Below are 14,398 nucleotides of genomic sequence, written 5' to 3'. Positions count from 1 at the left end.
ACGCTCGTGAGTTTTAACCTTCGAGTTCCGGTGACGAAATGATTTTACCTCAAGGAGAGAAGATGAAGAGCGAAAGAAAAAAAAGAAAAAAAAACGAAGTGTAACTGAAAAAAGGATTAAGGAAAAAGGAGGGGGGGGGGGGAGGGGGGGACGGCTTAATCGGAATGAAAACTGGTTTGACGGCAACGACTTATCGTTTGTGATCGTAATCATATTTGTGTGCCCCTCTTGACAGATTTTTTTTCTCTCACTTTTTACGCTCGACTTTATTGGATATCAGTTTCAAGGAAGACGAAAAACGAACTAAAAAAAAAAAAAGCAAAAACACGCGGCACATACCACACGAGCAGCGATGAACCAGAATAGGATAAATTATAGCGAAGTAAAAATTTTCCTACGGAAATTGAATCTTCTTTCAACCATTCATTTACGGATGTTCGATTTTTTAACGTAACCACATTTTTTTCCCCCCATTGTTCGAATTTGTGGAACGGATCCAAAATGTATGTAGATATTCCTGTATGTAGATTCATACCAGAAAAAGAGGAAAGAAAATTGGAGACGGTGTTGAAATCGCGTTTCGAATACGATTTAAAATTATTAATTCTACTTTGATGTCTACATTAACGGTCTCTTATCTCCGAACCCTTATCTCTCTCTTTCTCTCTCTATCTATCTCTCGACGTTCTCAATTGTGAAACGTAACGAAACACACTCGAGCAGCGTCGCGGTGTCTACAAAGACGGTTTAAAGTCGTCTTATCGGCTCGGCCGAAGCTTGCAAGCTCGCTGTATGGTCGTGCCTCCTCCCTCCCTTCATCTTATGTCTTCGGCACGTGACCCGTGGCGCTGGTTGCCGCTGATACGCGTACGTGCGTAGAATCGCTATGTTACACTACTGCTCGCTTGCCCTCAAAAGAAACAGCTAGTCTGCCTGCAGCACGACAGACTCCGATGACCTCGGACCCCGGTAAATTCAGGCCATCGAATCCGACGGAGATTGTCCTTTTCGTCTTCTCTTATTATTCAATTCACACTCCCAAGTTCGGTTTGTCTTTGATTTCGCTGACGAGCTGAAAACTCATAGCGATGAGGATGAGCGCATTTCAACGCGAATTAGATAAGCGATTAATGACGAAAGTTTTACGAGCAATAAGGAACAAAAAAAAAAAAAAACCAAACCTGACGTATCCTCCGTCTTCCTGATTTACGCTGACAATTCTTCAGTTTCACACCACTCGGCATTGTCATATTTTATTAATCGACGACTTTTCAACGACTAGGAAAAGGACGACACACTGTATTTACGTTGGATCTGGTTTGCTTCGTTTTTCAGAATCTGGAACAGCTCGAGGTGTTGGCCAATCTTCCGGACTTCCACGTCTACACGACCGTGAACGCAAAGAAACAGTTTCGCGCCCCTACCCAGTGGGGCCTCGTTTTGAGACCAGTCACCAACACAAAGAGTAAAAAAAAGGCCGGGAGTGACTTCCGGTGCATCACCTTTGACAACGAGAAGACGCGCGCCTGCTGGATCATAGCCATGCGTCTCGCCAAGGTAACAGCATCGACGTATCTTATCATTTCGAACCACCTTAGGCATTAATTGTCCACCTTTGCAAAGTTCAAGCGCGTAACACCCCGACGTAACGATACATTGTCGGAAGATAAGCATCACCTCCCAACTTTTAAGCGCTGGCTGAATCTCACAAGGAACGTATTCCAAGTCGATCTCTTCGATTTGAGTTTTTTTTGTAGTATGTTGTACTAGAGTAAAAACTAAGCGACGTATTTTTTTTTTTTTTTTTTTTACCGGTCAATAAATATTTTAAGGGGGTGAAATTTACCCCCACAGATGGAGACCCAACGTCCGTGAAGTGTTTCAGTGAAACCAACGCTGCAATGTTTCACGGTCACGTTGGGATTGTACACTTGAGGACAATGAATCTGAGACGGCTAATTTTTTACACTAGACAGTTATGGTGGCAACACAGAGAAACTTACAGCGCCACACTCGGCCTAATGCGAAACAAACTCAATCTCAATAAACGTGACATAACCCATGGCCGTCGAATCTAACCTTAAAATACCGCGGGGATAATGACTTGTTGGATTGACACGTATTCTAAGGTTAGATTCGACGGTCATGGGTTATGTCACGTTTATTGGGATTGAGTTAGTTTCGCGCTCGGCCGACTATGGCGCTGTAGGTTTCTCTGTGATGCCAACGTAACTGTCTAGTGAAAAAAATTAGCCGTCTCAGATTCATTGTCCCTAAGTGTACCTTCCTTGTCAGTAAACTATACGAAAATGGTGCTTTTCTTTTTTCGATGTTTCGTTACGTCAACGTTACCGTCTTCAACCCTGGTTCATTTGTAGAAATTTACTCTTCTTTTTGTTTCACCCTCTTCCTTTCATTTTAACCGTCATTTTCACACCTCGCAGTTTGATCTTCTTCTTCTTCTTCTTCTTCTTCTTCTGCTTTTTCTTATTTGCATTCCATCGCCGAATTTCGGTCACGGAGGTTTAATTTAAGCACACGTGTGACCGCATGCCAGACATTCCAGCTTGTTAATCTCTCACACACTCTTCCTCTCCCTCTCTCTCTCTCTCCCTCTCTCTCTCTCTCTATCGCTCCCTGACGTTTGGCGAAAAGTTCTGCATGCATACTTGTCTTCGGTCGGTTTCGAACATCTACACACGGTAATTGTCAAAGGCGCGTTGAACGACGATGGGAAGCGTAACGACACATGCCCAACTGGCTGTGAGCTTCGTTTAAAGAGAAGGTGAAGGAGGAGGGCTGTGCAACTTGTACCTACAACTAGACGTTCTATAGAAGCGCATGCCCCTTCTATTATGCAACTCTTCTCTTTAGGGCTCCATTCTTTGGCCAAGTGGGGGCTCAGACCACTCTCTCGAGTTTTCAACCTCCGGACGAGAGAAGGCGGCGACGGTGGTGGCGACACTCGAAACTACTACCAGTTTCAAAGCCGAAAGCAATGTCTAGGTTACAGTTGAGCCGTGCACTTTATGCTTACCCTGCATCGTCGCTGCCGTCTCACGTACCTACAACCTCCATGCATACACCTATTTCATCGTCCTGCTGCAGTTGCCCTCGGGCACGTGGGTGTCGCGACACCCTTTCCCAAAACAAGATGGCACTTGGTCGTTCCTTCCGACTCTCTTTCCTCTTCTACTTTTCTCTCTCTCACTTCTTCAACATCGCAGCCCGATTCTTTGTGCGGTACAAGCTCTTTGATCTCCTGTTACGTACTGTATAATGCGGAAGCCAATCTCTTCTCTTATGATTCAGACAATTTTACACTCGCTCTTCTTTAATCCTGCGTTGCAGGATGTGAAATAAATGATTTTATTTTATCTTCTTTCAATTTTGACAATTACATCGATGTTCTTCGACAAATGTTACTTTTCCATTTTATCACATGTTATTCACTTGATGGAAAGAATCATTGGACTCTGTGCTGTGTAGTCACTTCAATTGTTGGAATGATAAACTTGTACTCATTTGTCTTCTTTCAATTCTGACGGTGAGTTACATCGATGTTCTTCGACAAATGTTACTTTTCCATTTTATTAAATTTTATTCACTCGATGGAAAGAATCATTCGACTCTGCGCTGTGTAGTCACTTCAATTGATGGAATAATAAACTTGTATTGTGGTTATTTTGTACCAACTGTGTTTGAGTCGAAACTGTACTCTTCTTGATCAACATCAAACAAATAGTCATAATGAAGCCATTTGAAATTGAGAGTAAGTCACTTCAAGTCGTGATCAAATCGTTACCTGCTTGTATTAAGTCACGCTGAGGTTGTGTCGAGTCGTTTGAGACCCTGAATAATCAATTCAGAGACACGATAAAGTCACTTTAAGATGTGATCAAGTTATGTCCAAGTCGTTTAAGGCCAGGAAGAATCCATTCGACGTCATGACGTAGTCACTTGAAGTTACGATCAAATCGTCTCAAGTAGTTCGAAGTCATAAAGAAGCAATTCGAAGTAATGACCCGGTGGTAGTATCAAGTCGATTGAAGTCACGAAGAAGTCCTTCGGAACCAAAGGCCACAGTGCAATAACTATCCAACTTTGGCGAAACTTTTGACTTATGCAAGTTTTGCAGTTGTCCCGTATTTCGGAAAAGTTTCACCGTGAAATATGGTAGTTTTCAGTTGGCTTATTCTTACGAGTAATAAGGTGTAGCAGCTTGGGGGGGGGGGGAGGTGAAAGTCATTTTTTATCTTCTTGTTCGAAAGTATCCGAAGGTAGCTTACCAGTGGCGGTTGTATAGAGTAGAGAGAAGAACGACTTCCGCCTCTTCCTCGACGTCATCATCTTCTTCTTCTTCTTCTTCTTCTTCTTCTTTTTCTCTTCTTCCTCCTTCATTATCCACGTTTTCTTGGTCGACGTACAAGAAGCGAAAAGTTTGGGGATATTCGCCCCGCCTTTACCGCGGCTCCGTTTCCTCGCCCGCAGGAAAGCCACGTTCAACCCACGAAAATTCTGTCACTTCTACGGATTAATTACCCGCCAACTTCCAGCCGGTAGAAAGGCCGTTAATTTTCTCGGTCCCTTACGCAGGTACCTCGTAAAATCGGTCTCTCTCAGCCTACTCGGAGATTCCCGGGCGTGCAAAAGGTCAAGGTCAGGGTCCAGGTTTGAGGTCGGGATCAAAGGATGACTCGATGAATTTTCAATATATTTACCCTACGGGAGTGTTCGCGCACCCCTAGAAACGTCCCTGAATATTCACGACCCTACGACGGAAATAGAAAATTCACCAAAATCGCGGTACGGAAGAATTCGCGCGTTCTTTGCCCCTCGTTCGCCGGTCTGAATAGGAAAAGAAAATCCTTTCACCGAAAGCACCAATTCTAGCCTTTCGTCTAGCATCAGTCACCCTGGGGGGGCGCTGCTGAACGTGTTACTGGGTGACAGGCGCTAGATCGGTCGATATTCCAAACTTCTAGGCCACCTTTTCAACCCCTGAAACGAACCCGGAGGTTGGATAAGTTACGGGCGGTGATTGGCAGATAAATAATTCGCTGAAACAGCAAATTTTAACGTTAATACAGACGCGGTAAAAGAAATTTTATTCCCAACGGCTAGAATTTTGCTAGCCTAACCAGCGCAGCGGTTTGACTAGATCGGAAATTCCACTTGGCTGTGCTTGCTGCGAAACCTTTGCTGTTGGAGTGAAAGATTTTGTGCTTCGACGGCTGAAATTTTTGCTGTGATTATATTTACCCTAAAATTTACTGGTACAGCGAATTATCTTTCTTCCACACTGCAAACGGACGTCGAATAGAATTCAAGAAATACGTGGCGTCGGGATGAAAATGTTGAACTTCGCGGTGTCGAATTTTTCAAAGGGCGATAATTTGATTCGCAAAATTTGAAAACGTAAAATCTTGTTATATGGGTAAGTAAAAATAAGGGAAAGCTAACGTATTTTAACGTAAATTATCAGAACTTTTGTATTATTTTCATATTACTGCAGTATTTGCTAACGGAAAAAGTCGAAAAACAGAATGGTGAATGTTTTGACAAATCAAAAACCGAAGTACAGAATCGTCGGGATTTCTATAATTATTCTGACTGTTCTATATTTCGGCTGTATTACGATTTTTCTTATACTTGTCGACTTTTTCTACGTTCCGAAATTCTGTCAATTGTATAGATGCATTTTTTTTGCACATTTGAAAATTCTATATTGTTTACACCATCCTGTCATACGACAAGTAGCCAAAAGCGTTACGAATCTATTTTCATCTTTAAATTTTTTTCTCTCCTCCGAATCTTTCCCTAGTTTTCGAATTTGAAAAAAAAAAATTTTCACGCCATTAAAAATCCAAGACCTGCACGTACAATTGTCTTACTTTTCTATACTTTTATCCTTTTGTTTTTCACGTACTTTTCTTTATTCTGTTAATATTCGCCATTTCTTCACGGTTCTCAACATTTTTCGCCTCCTTGATTTATTTTCCTCTTTCTTCCTTCAACAATTTTGTTCTTTATTTTATTCTATTGTTTCTCTCTGCTTCGTTCTACTCGTATTTCCCTTTACAATGTCGTCCGGGCGTACTTTCGCCTGACAATCAGTCTGAATTAAGAAAATATGATTGTGTGTTTTTGAGCGTGTTCGATTGGCGCACCCTCGATCATGTAGTGGTGTGCTGCTTTGTTGCAGTACGGCAAGCAGCTGAGGGAGAATTACAGGGCCTTCAAAAACAAACAATGCGAGCCGACGGTCAGTTCGGGAAATTACAACAGCTACTCGGTGCCAAACGTAAGTCTTTTAATTTACGATTTAAAAAAAAAAAAAAAAAATTCAACCACTAACCCAAAAATCGCAATCTTTTTTCCTATTTCCTCGCTGCTAAAATACGTAGTAAAAAACGAAGGACCCAAAAAGCGCAATATTATTCTATCCTACTCGATTTATTTCATTGTTCTTTGTTCTCTTCTTCGTTTCATTCGTGAAGTGATTGTTTTATTATTGTTTTTATTAATTTTTTTTTTCTTTTTTTAAATCTTGCTTTTCTCACTCTAGTTCTAAAAATGAAAGTGAACGATGCGAAAGAATTTCACACACGCGTCACGCTCTTGATACCCTGACTTTCGTACCCTCCCTCTAACGACGCTGATCAACGCCTGTACAACATGTATATATATTTATCCCTAGTTAATCCGCGTATCCGGTTGCGAATCACACTCGCAAGTCGCACGACATCGGTTCTCGCAGGCATAGATTCAGAGTCTCGGGTATCAAGCACCGATTTTATTGTACGGCGCTGCCTGCGGCGAGGCGACAACCGAGACGATGATGATTAACCTTATGCCGGTGATCGAGCATCGCCTTGGGGAAAAAAATTATTCCTTTATATCAGGCCAAAACCGTCGTCTACGGAATTTATTTTCCGCTTTGCAAGTTTCTCAAAAACGGAACGATAATCAGAGGCGAGGTTGAAATTTCGAGTCGTTAAAGTAACGAAAGCGCCAAATTTCCAAAGTCAAAGTTCCGAAAGTGTGAAAATGAGGAAATTTAAAAAAAACTGAAACATCGAAATTCCGAATGATCGAAGATTTTCGGTTATGTGAATTTCTGGCTGGGTGAAATTTTTGCCACTTTGATCTCTCTTTGTTTTGGATTATCGATATTTTTTGCCTTCGGAATTCCTGGTCATTCTGATTTTCGGTTTTTCTGACTTTTTACACCCGCTCGTCGAGTAAACATACGCTGTGTGGGTGTATTTTAATTTTCTGATTTTTACTCCGTCAAAACTTTATTTTTTGGAATTTTGCTCTATCGTAACTTGAATTTTCGATATCTTTCATTCCGGAACTTTGAGCCGTCGGGTTTCCGACCAAGTAATTTGGAATCTTTTCAAATTCGGAACTTCAACCCAGCTCCGAAAAACAACCGTAGAATTGAATGTTGGGAATTTTTTTTCTACTTTCGTTAATTTTTTAAATTCCTTTATCGCCGTCCTTGATTTCTATATTTTGAATAATTTCAATTTTTGCTAACGAGTCAAGAATTCTAAACTCACAATCAGTTCTACTGCTGTTATAGGAGATATTTCTCCGTTCAAAATCTATGGAATTTGGTGTGAAAATTAGTTGAATCGAGAAATGATGAAATCAAGGTTTGAAAGGTGAAACTGGAGTTGAATATATCATCAGGCTTTTATTACAAGAATCTGCTCTCATTATAAAAAAAAAAATAAAATAATTCAAATTTCCAAATTGAAGTAAATCAACTTTAGTTGTTGGCAATTTTTAAAAGGTCACACTCGTATTACTTGGCTCATCTAAATAATGCCAGGTCCGCTTCGTTTGTCTAATTTCGATGAATTTTTGTTCATCTTTCTTCGTGAATAGATATTATCCAAACAATTGCCTGAAGTGAATTCATGGATATCCATGTTTTAATTAAAAATCCAGGATGACTAATTTCAGTTTCGCTTGTCGAATCTTGATTGTATCTATCTAAAAAAAAAAAAAAAACGTTTGTATTTACTTTAACTTTTTAACCTAAAATCAACGTTGAAAGCGATGAAAGATATTTTAAAAAATTTTATCAATCGTTCAAACGTCTTCTGAATTGAGTTGTAAAAATTTTCCAATTTCTAGATCGGATCGAGCAATCTTTTTACCGCTATTATACCGTCGTACTTCTTCTCGTCGTAAAGTATCGTGCCGACTGATTGGCAAAAAAAAATAAAAAAATAAAAAAAAAAAAAAAAGAAAGGCCAATTTCCATACGGATATATCGAACGACTTTGGAAAAGCCCGAGGGACGCGAGGTGCTCGCCTTTTAACACGAGGAAGACCCGCATGTCCGATAATCTCCGGGGATTTCTTCTCCCAGTCTCACGGCTGCTCCGTTCTAACTAACCCTGCACAGATTTACTATAATACTCAGTCAGATGCCTCGAAAGCCGTGTCACTTTGATGTGGCGCGTCATTTTCATTGTCAATTTTCGCTTCTCCGATTAATTAGAGAAAAGAAAGAAGTAAATAATAATGAAATAATACAAAGATCCAACCACCAAAGTAAAGTGTAAAAGCTTGATCTTGTCCTCGTGTGGTTCGGGCGTGTTATAATTTTAAATTTTCAAAACTGAACACAACACGCTGAAGATTGACCGACGATACATCTAGTACGATTTTATTTTTACTTTCTATTTTATCATTCTCTCACTCAATCATTCCTCGGTATATTATCGTTATATACATATTTTTTTTTTTTTTGCTTCTCGTCATTTATTTATTTTATTTTATTATTTATTATATTTATTATATTTATATAATACATAATCGTCGACGCTCGGGTGTTTGCCAATGTGTCATCGTGTCTTAGGTCACGTGGCGTGTTCGCAAGTCGGTATAAAATCTTGATATGTGCTCAGCTGTTATCGATACCCGCATGCGATCAGAACTCCTCGATCGTTCCGGACAGATCGCCTCTTGAAAACAGATATGCAATATTGATCATCCTCCTCGGCATTTAACGTTATCAACCGTAACGAGGCATGCACCTGTATATATGTATATATATATATGTACGAGTATATGGGGTATTCCATGATATCTCGATCAAGATTCTACGTTGATGTCCCAGATCGGCTTTACAATTTTTTGTACGAAACTACACGGCGAAAAACGCGATCGCGATTTTTTTCACATTCTTTCGACCCAGCTTATCTGATATATGATTTCAAAACTTGAAAAAAAAAAAAAAAAATAAATAAATAAACCACGTTCTAAGATCTGAAAAAAAATCAGAAAAATATTATAAAAAATGAACAAAATTTTTTTTACCTTCGAGAAGATAGAGATTTTGAAACTTCAAAAGATAAATGTGAAAAATGAAAGAAAAAAAATTTCGTTATTATTGGATTGCATTTTTGACATAAAAATTAATGTGAAAGCTCATTATAATGTCTCTCTGAATAGATATTTTTTGGCCCGTGTTACAATGAGCTTTTATGTTCATTCTAGTGTGAAAAATTCAATCCAATAATTAATAACTATTATTATATAAATTTTTTTAAATCATCTTTGTTGCTTACCTTTAGAAGTTATGAAACCTCCATCTTTTAATAGGTGTCAAAATTTATTTACATTTTATAAGATTTTTTTTGAATTTTTTCATATCTTAGAAATTGACGGATTCTTTGCCAGTTTTTAAACCACACTTCAGATACGCTGGTTTAAAAATATTCTGGAGGAATTGCGATTGCGTTTTTTGTCACGTACTTTCATACAAAAATTTATAAAGCCAATCTGAGACATCGAGGTAGAATCTTGACCGACATGTCATGGAATGTCCCATATATGTATATGTATATATCATCGCGTCATTGAATTCGTGGAAATTCGTGCTTGTCAACACGTGATGCAGTGTGAAAATCAACCTTGTTACGCTACCGTCATTTTATATCGAACGATTCGAATTCAAGATCTCTTCATTGGATCTGATAAAAATTATATCCGAGATAACGTTACGTTAAATCAGAACGTTTGTATTCTTATCGAATGCTTTTCTCTCTCCCCCTTCCGCACAGTTTGCTGTGGGTACTTTAATTTTTTTTTTTTTTTTCTTCTCTCGTCTTTATAAATTGTTCTTCCACTATTCAATTAAATAAGACTTTGAAAAGATCGCTTTTACGTTATACCCGTATAAGTTGAACGAACCAACAACGAATTATCGCAACAATTGCGATAGCCAAAATATAGTATCCGGAGTAATTGTGGTATCCAAAAATAATGTATTGTATAAGCAGGTGGTACACACCCAACTCGTGTAAAATATTTCCCTTATATATATATATACCGGCAACAAAATGAATTCTTTTATTCTTCTATACATATAAATCCAGAATCATACACTCATTTATCGTTAATTGGTGAAGTAAAATGAAGAAAAAAAAAAAAAAATTACAAAAAGAAACGTACCTATATAAAACAAAAAATGTTGGAAAAAAACTCACGCAATTCTAAGGAGGGAATTTTGGATACACCGTCAACACATTTTTTACAACAACTGGGAATATTTCAAGGTTTTTAATAATAATTATAACAACAACAACAACAATAATAATAATAATAATAATAATAATAATGATAATGATAACAATTAAAACCCCTCGCGAGGATCGCGACGCGTCTTGAAACTCGTACGTATCCAGGTACATGTTATGTGATATATTTATATACTTATGCGTATGGGTATGCATATATATATATAAATAAATATATGTATATATTTATAATTATATATATATATATATATATATACATCGGGGCGTCACGTCGTCTGTGTCTGTCTCTCCTGAGTCCGTGAGAGACGCTTGAAGAGGAGGTCGCCGAGGGTGGGGGTGGGAGATTATACCTATAACATAGTTTGGCTTACAAGTTGCGTTACATGTGTGTGTGTGTATCTAGGCGGATGGTGGTTATCTACATATATACACGTTATACACATACGGTATGTATACCCTAGCGCATATACGTATATACGTACATACGTACACCTGCAGCTGAGTAAAAAAGTGTGCCCCGGCTGTTGCTACGCCAGGCCAGAACTATCGACCCACCAGTCTACCGGCTCCCCTCTGAAAATGCCTCTGTAATCACACACGCGCGTCTTTGTGCAATCCCTCCGAACCGTTTTAACGTCAACATACATACACGTTCTCTTCGTTTGTCGCCTGAACTATATATATGTACATATATACGTGCAGTCGAGTTTATATATTAAACTTAGGTACATTAGTATACACGGATTTTCATCTTGTTATACTTACGTATGTTATGTATATACATGTATATACTGGAGCTGCGGAAGATGGGCGCGGATAAACCGGCGCGTTTCAACCGAAAATTTTCCGCCGCGTTATATTAATTATCGTCTTTAACTGCATGTATCCATATTATGAATTTGCCTGCCTCTATGTGTGTGTTTGTGTACAGAGTGATTAGTCGTAACGGCCGTATGGTTTAACGCGCATGCGCTAGAATTCTAGAGGAAAAGCAGTGTTGTATTGTCAGGTTGACCAACCGTTGGAAGTTCACGTGACAACTCGCCGCGATGTGTGTATACGTAACCTCAACTGTTTTCAACTGACGAAAATTTTCTCAGGTTATGTACTACATACATCGCGGCAATCTGACGTACGAACTCACGACGGTTGGTTAACCTGACAAAAACAAATGCTTTTGCTCTACACTGAGAAGAATTTCATTTGGAACAGTAACTAGAAAAAGTTGAGTAAAACTTGAAACGCGTAAACATTTTGCGCTATCGTCGATCCTTTTTTGGTTATTGCAACGCAAAATCAATTTCTGAGGTTTACTCTGATTTTTTAGTTAAATAAGGCTTCAACGTCGATTTATCGTCGCACAAGCGTTAAATTTTCGCAACAGTTGCAAGAAAATATAGCAACAGTGATCGTAACGAGAAAGGATAGTAACGGATACTAGACTTTCCGGTAACGGCTAGAAAACTGATTTTCATTTTGTACCTAGAACTATATTTTTCGATCGTGGTAAAAAGTGAAAATAGTCAAGGACTGAGCTGTAACCGGAACTGAAAATTCCTGTCACAATCAGTGTATAATTTTAACGCATGCGCGTTAAACCTTTCGACCGTTAGCTAATCACTATGTTTTTATATGAGTGCGTGCGTGTGTGTCGAGTTTGGAACGATTGAAAAGGGCTGATCAATCGGTGCGGCGATTCATTTTTCCCACGGGATATTATGATGATATTATTACGTGTACCTACTCCAGTCGAGTGAGGACTCGATACGTAAATAAGTAAGTGAAGAAACAGGAAAAGGATGAAAAGGATGAGGTCGGTCGAATCAAGTGCATGCAATTCAATATCGATTCGAATCGGAATTTAGATTTGCCGAAATATTCCGGAATGGAAGGTGAATAATTGAAAATTCACAAAATTAAACATTCTCGCTGATCAAGGGGAAACGATCGGAGTCCGTTGGTGATTTTCGAACCGTGTGTCGCGTCAGCCGAATACTCAATTTATATTCTACTCTTTTTTTTTTTTTCTTCTTCTCTTTTCTTCTCTTTTTCGACAAGTTATACAGCCGCTCGGTGTAATAATTACCCACAGTTTTCATTCTAATTGATTGAAATTTATTTCGAAGCTTATGTATATATTGGAGTTTGACCCCGTGCAAGTCGGAATATTCAATTTCTCAATAAGCAAAATTCACTGGTTCGATGAAAGTCAAACGGCGTTCAAGTACACTCAAGAAAGAACAAAAAGAAAAAAAAAAAAAAAAATCTTACTCCTTTTATCCAAATAATTGATCGATTCCCTTTCTTTCAGTATAACGTATCTAATTAACAATATATATTAGAAATTTTACAAATAAACGGCAGTACATAAGCAGTAGACAAATTTATTAAGTGTCTATTTGCTATTTTTTTTTCTTTGGCTGCGTTTTTTTTTTTTTTTTTTTTCATCTCTATTCCCTGTGAAATACACCAAGCGACGAAAGAAAACTCACATCTCCGAGCGAGGCTTGTAATTTTTTACGAAGCGAGATCGGAACGAGATATCAATAATAAAAATGGGAAATAAGTTCGGCTCCGATGTGAAGTGGATTTTCACATTTTCAATGTCTGACGATATAAACGCTACGAGTGGAAGTTTCACCGTATAAAAGTAGCGACAGGCTCTGGCTGAATCAAGAAGGGGCTTAACTGCCTCTCATCCTACTCGATCAAAGAACATTTTAAGCTCGACTGGGCTCCTTTCGGTGGATTTCATCGGCCCTTCCTTGACCCTTGACCAAATCCCTACACCTGCCTGCCCGGTTCGCCTACATTCCCGTCCGCCATAAAACTCTCTTGGGAGGGGGGGGGGGGGGGGGGGGGGGGGGGGGGGATGATGATGCGGTGAGAACTTCTGCAGGCATCTGAGGAAGAGAAGAGAAAAGAAAGGAAAAAAATTAAATACGAATTAAATATGAAAAACAAGAAAAAAGAAATAGAGAAAATACAATATACGTCAAGTATTTATACATGTTAAATATATATATATGTGTGTGTGTGTGTGTGATATAATTCGATCACGATGCAACTAAATCCCGAGCGGAGCTTTGGAGGTCAAAAAATACAGCAAATAACAAGAGTGTGATGAGAAAGAAAAAAAAAAAAAATGAATGAGGGAAACTCGACGCTGAGACAATCGATTCATTCCGGCGTCCTGTTTGGTATTTGTATAAAAAATAAGAAAGGAATAAGGAAGGAAGACAAAAAAAAAAAAAAAAAGAACTGAGGAGAATAAGAAGAAGAGATGCGAAGACGATGATTATAGACGGAAAATTTTCCGGCGCAATTAACGATGCAAGATGCCGGCCGGATGGAGTCCTCCTGATGGTGCTACATATGTAGTTCAGTTCTTTGGTATACATATACGTGTGTGCATACGTGTATATATACACGTGTATATATGTATGTATGCACGTGTGATACCGTATCACGGTGCACCAACACGCGAGATGCATTAACACCGGCGTGCCGTGAGGAAACTGCATAATACCAGAACGGAGGATTGGTGACTCGGTGCAAGGTATAAAATTACACTCCTCGGCTCAACTCTATTCTACTGATGTACGTAGGTGCAGTGCAGCGTTACACATGCACGTTTACTCACTCATCAAAGTCGAATGCAAGGTGACTTTCAGGATTATTCTGCTGCCTACACGTGCAGCTGCAGCCGGTGGACATTTAAGCCACGAGAGAGAGAGAAAAGCAATCGTGCCGCTTAAGTTTTACGTCTCTTCTTTCCATATGTTATTTATTGTACGCGTCGTTTGCGTGATTTACAAAAATTCGATGCGGGG

General features: G+C 39.0%; 1 protein-coding gene across 6 annotated transcripts in view; it reads left to right on the top strand.

Moving 5' to 3' along the window:
- Positions 1–14,398, top strand: part of LOC124217434 (growth factor receptor-bound protein 14) — a 299,568-nt gene that overhangs the window by 254,721 nt on the left and 30,449 nt on the right. For 4 of the 6 annotated variants that reach the window (XM_046622999.2, XM_046622995.2, XM_046622996.2 and 1 more), the window contains 2 exons: positions 1,336–1,557; positions 6,185–6,304. In XM_046622999.2, coding sequence (XP_046478955.1) covers positions 1,336–1,557; positions 6,185–6,304 — 342 coding nt within the window. The remainder of the gene's footprint in view (positions 1–1,335; positions 1,558–6,184; positions 6,305–14,398) is intronic. The other 2 variants (XM_046622998.2, XM_046622997.2) reach the window with 2 other exon arrangements.

This window comes from Neodiprion pinetum, chromosome 4, assembly GCF_021155775.2.
Source record: "Neodiprion pinetum isolate iyNeoPine1 chromosome 4, iyNeoPine1.2, whole genome shotgun sequence".
Lineage (NCBI taxonomy): Eukaryota > Metazoa > Arthropoda > Insecta > Hymenoptera > Diprionidae > Neodiprion > Neodiprion pinetum.
Note: the sequence above shows the minus strand (reverse complement) of the source record. Positions and strands in the feature narration are given on the sequence as shown.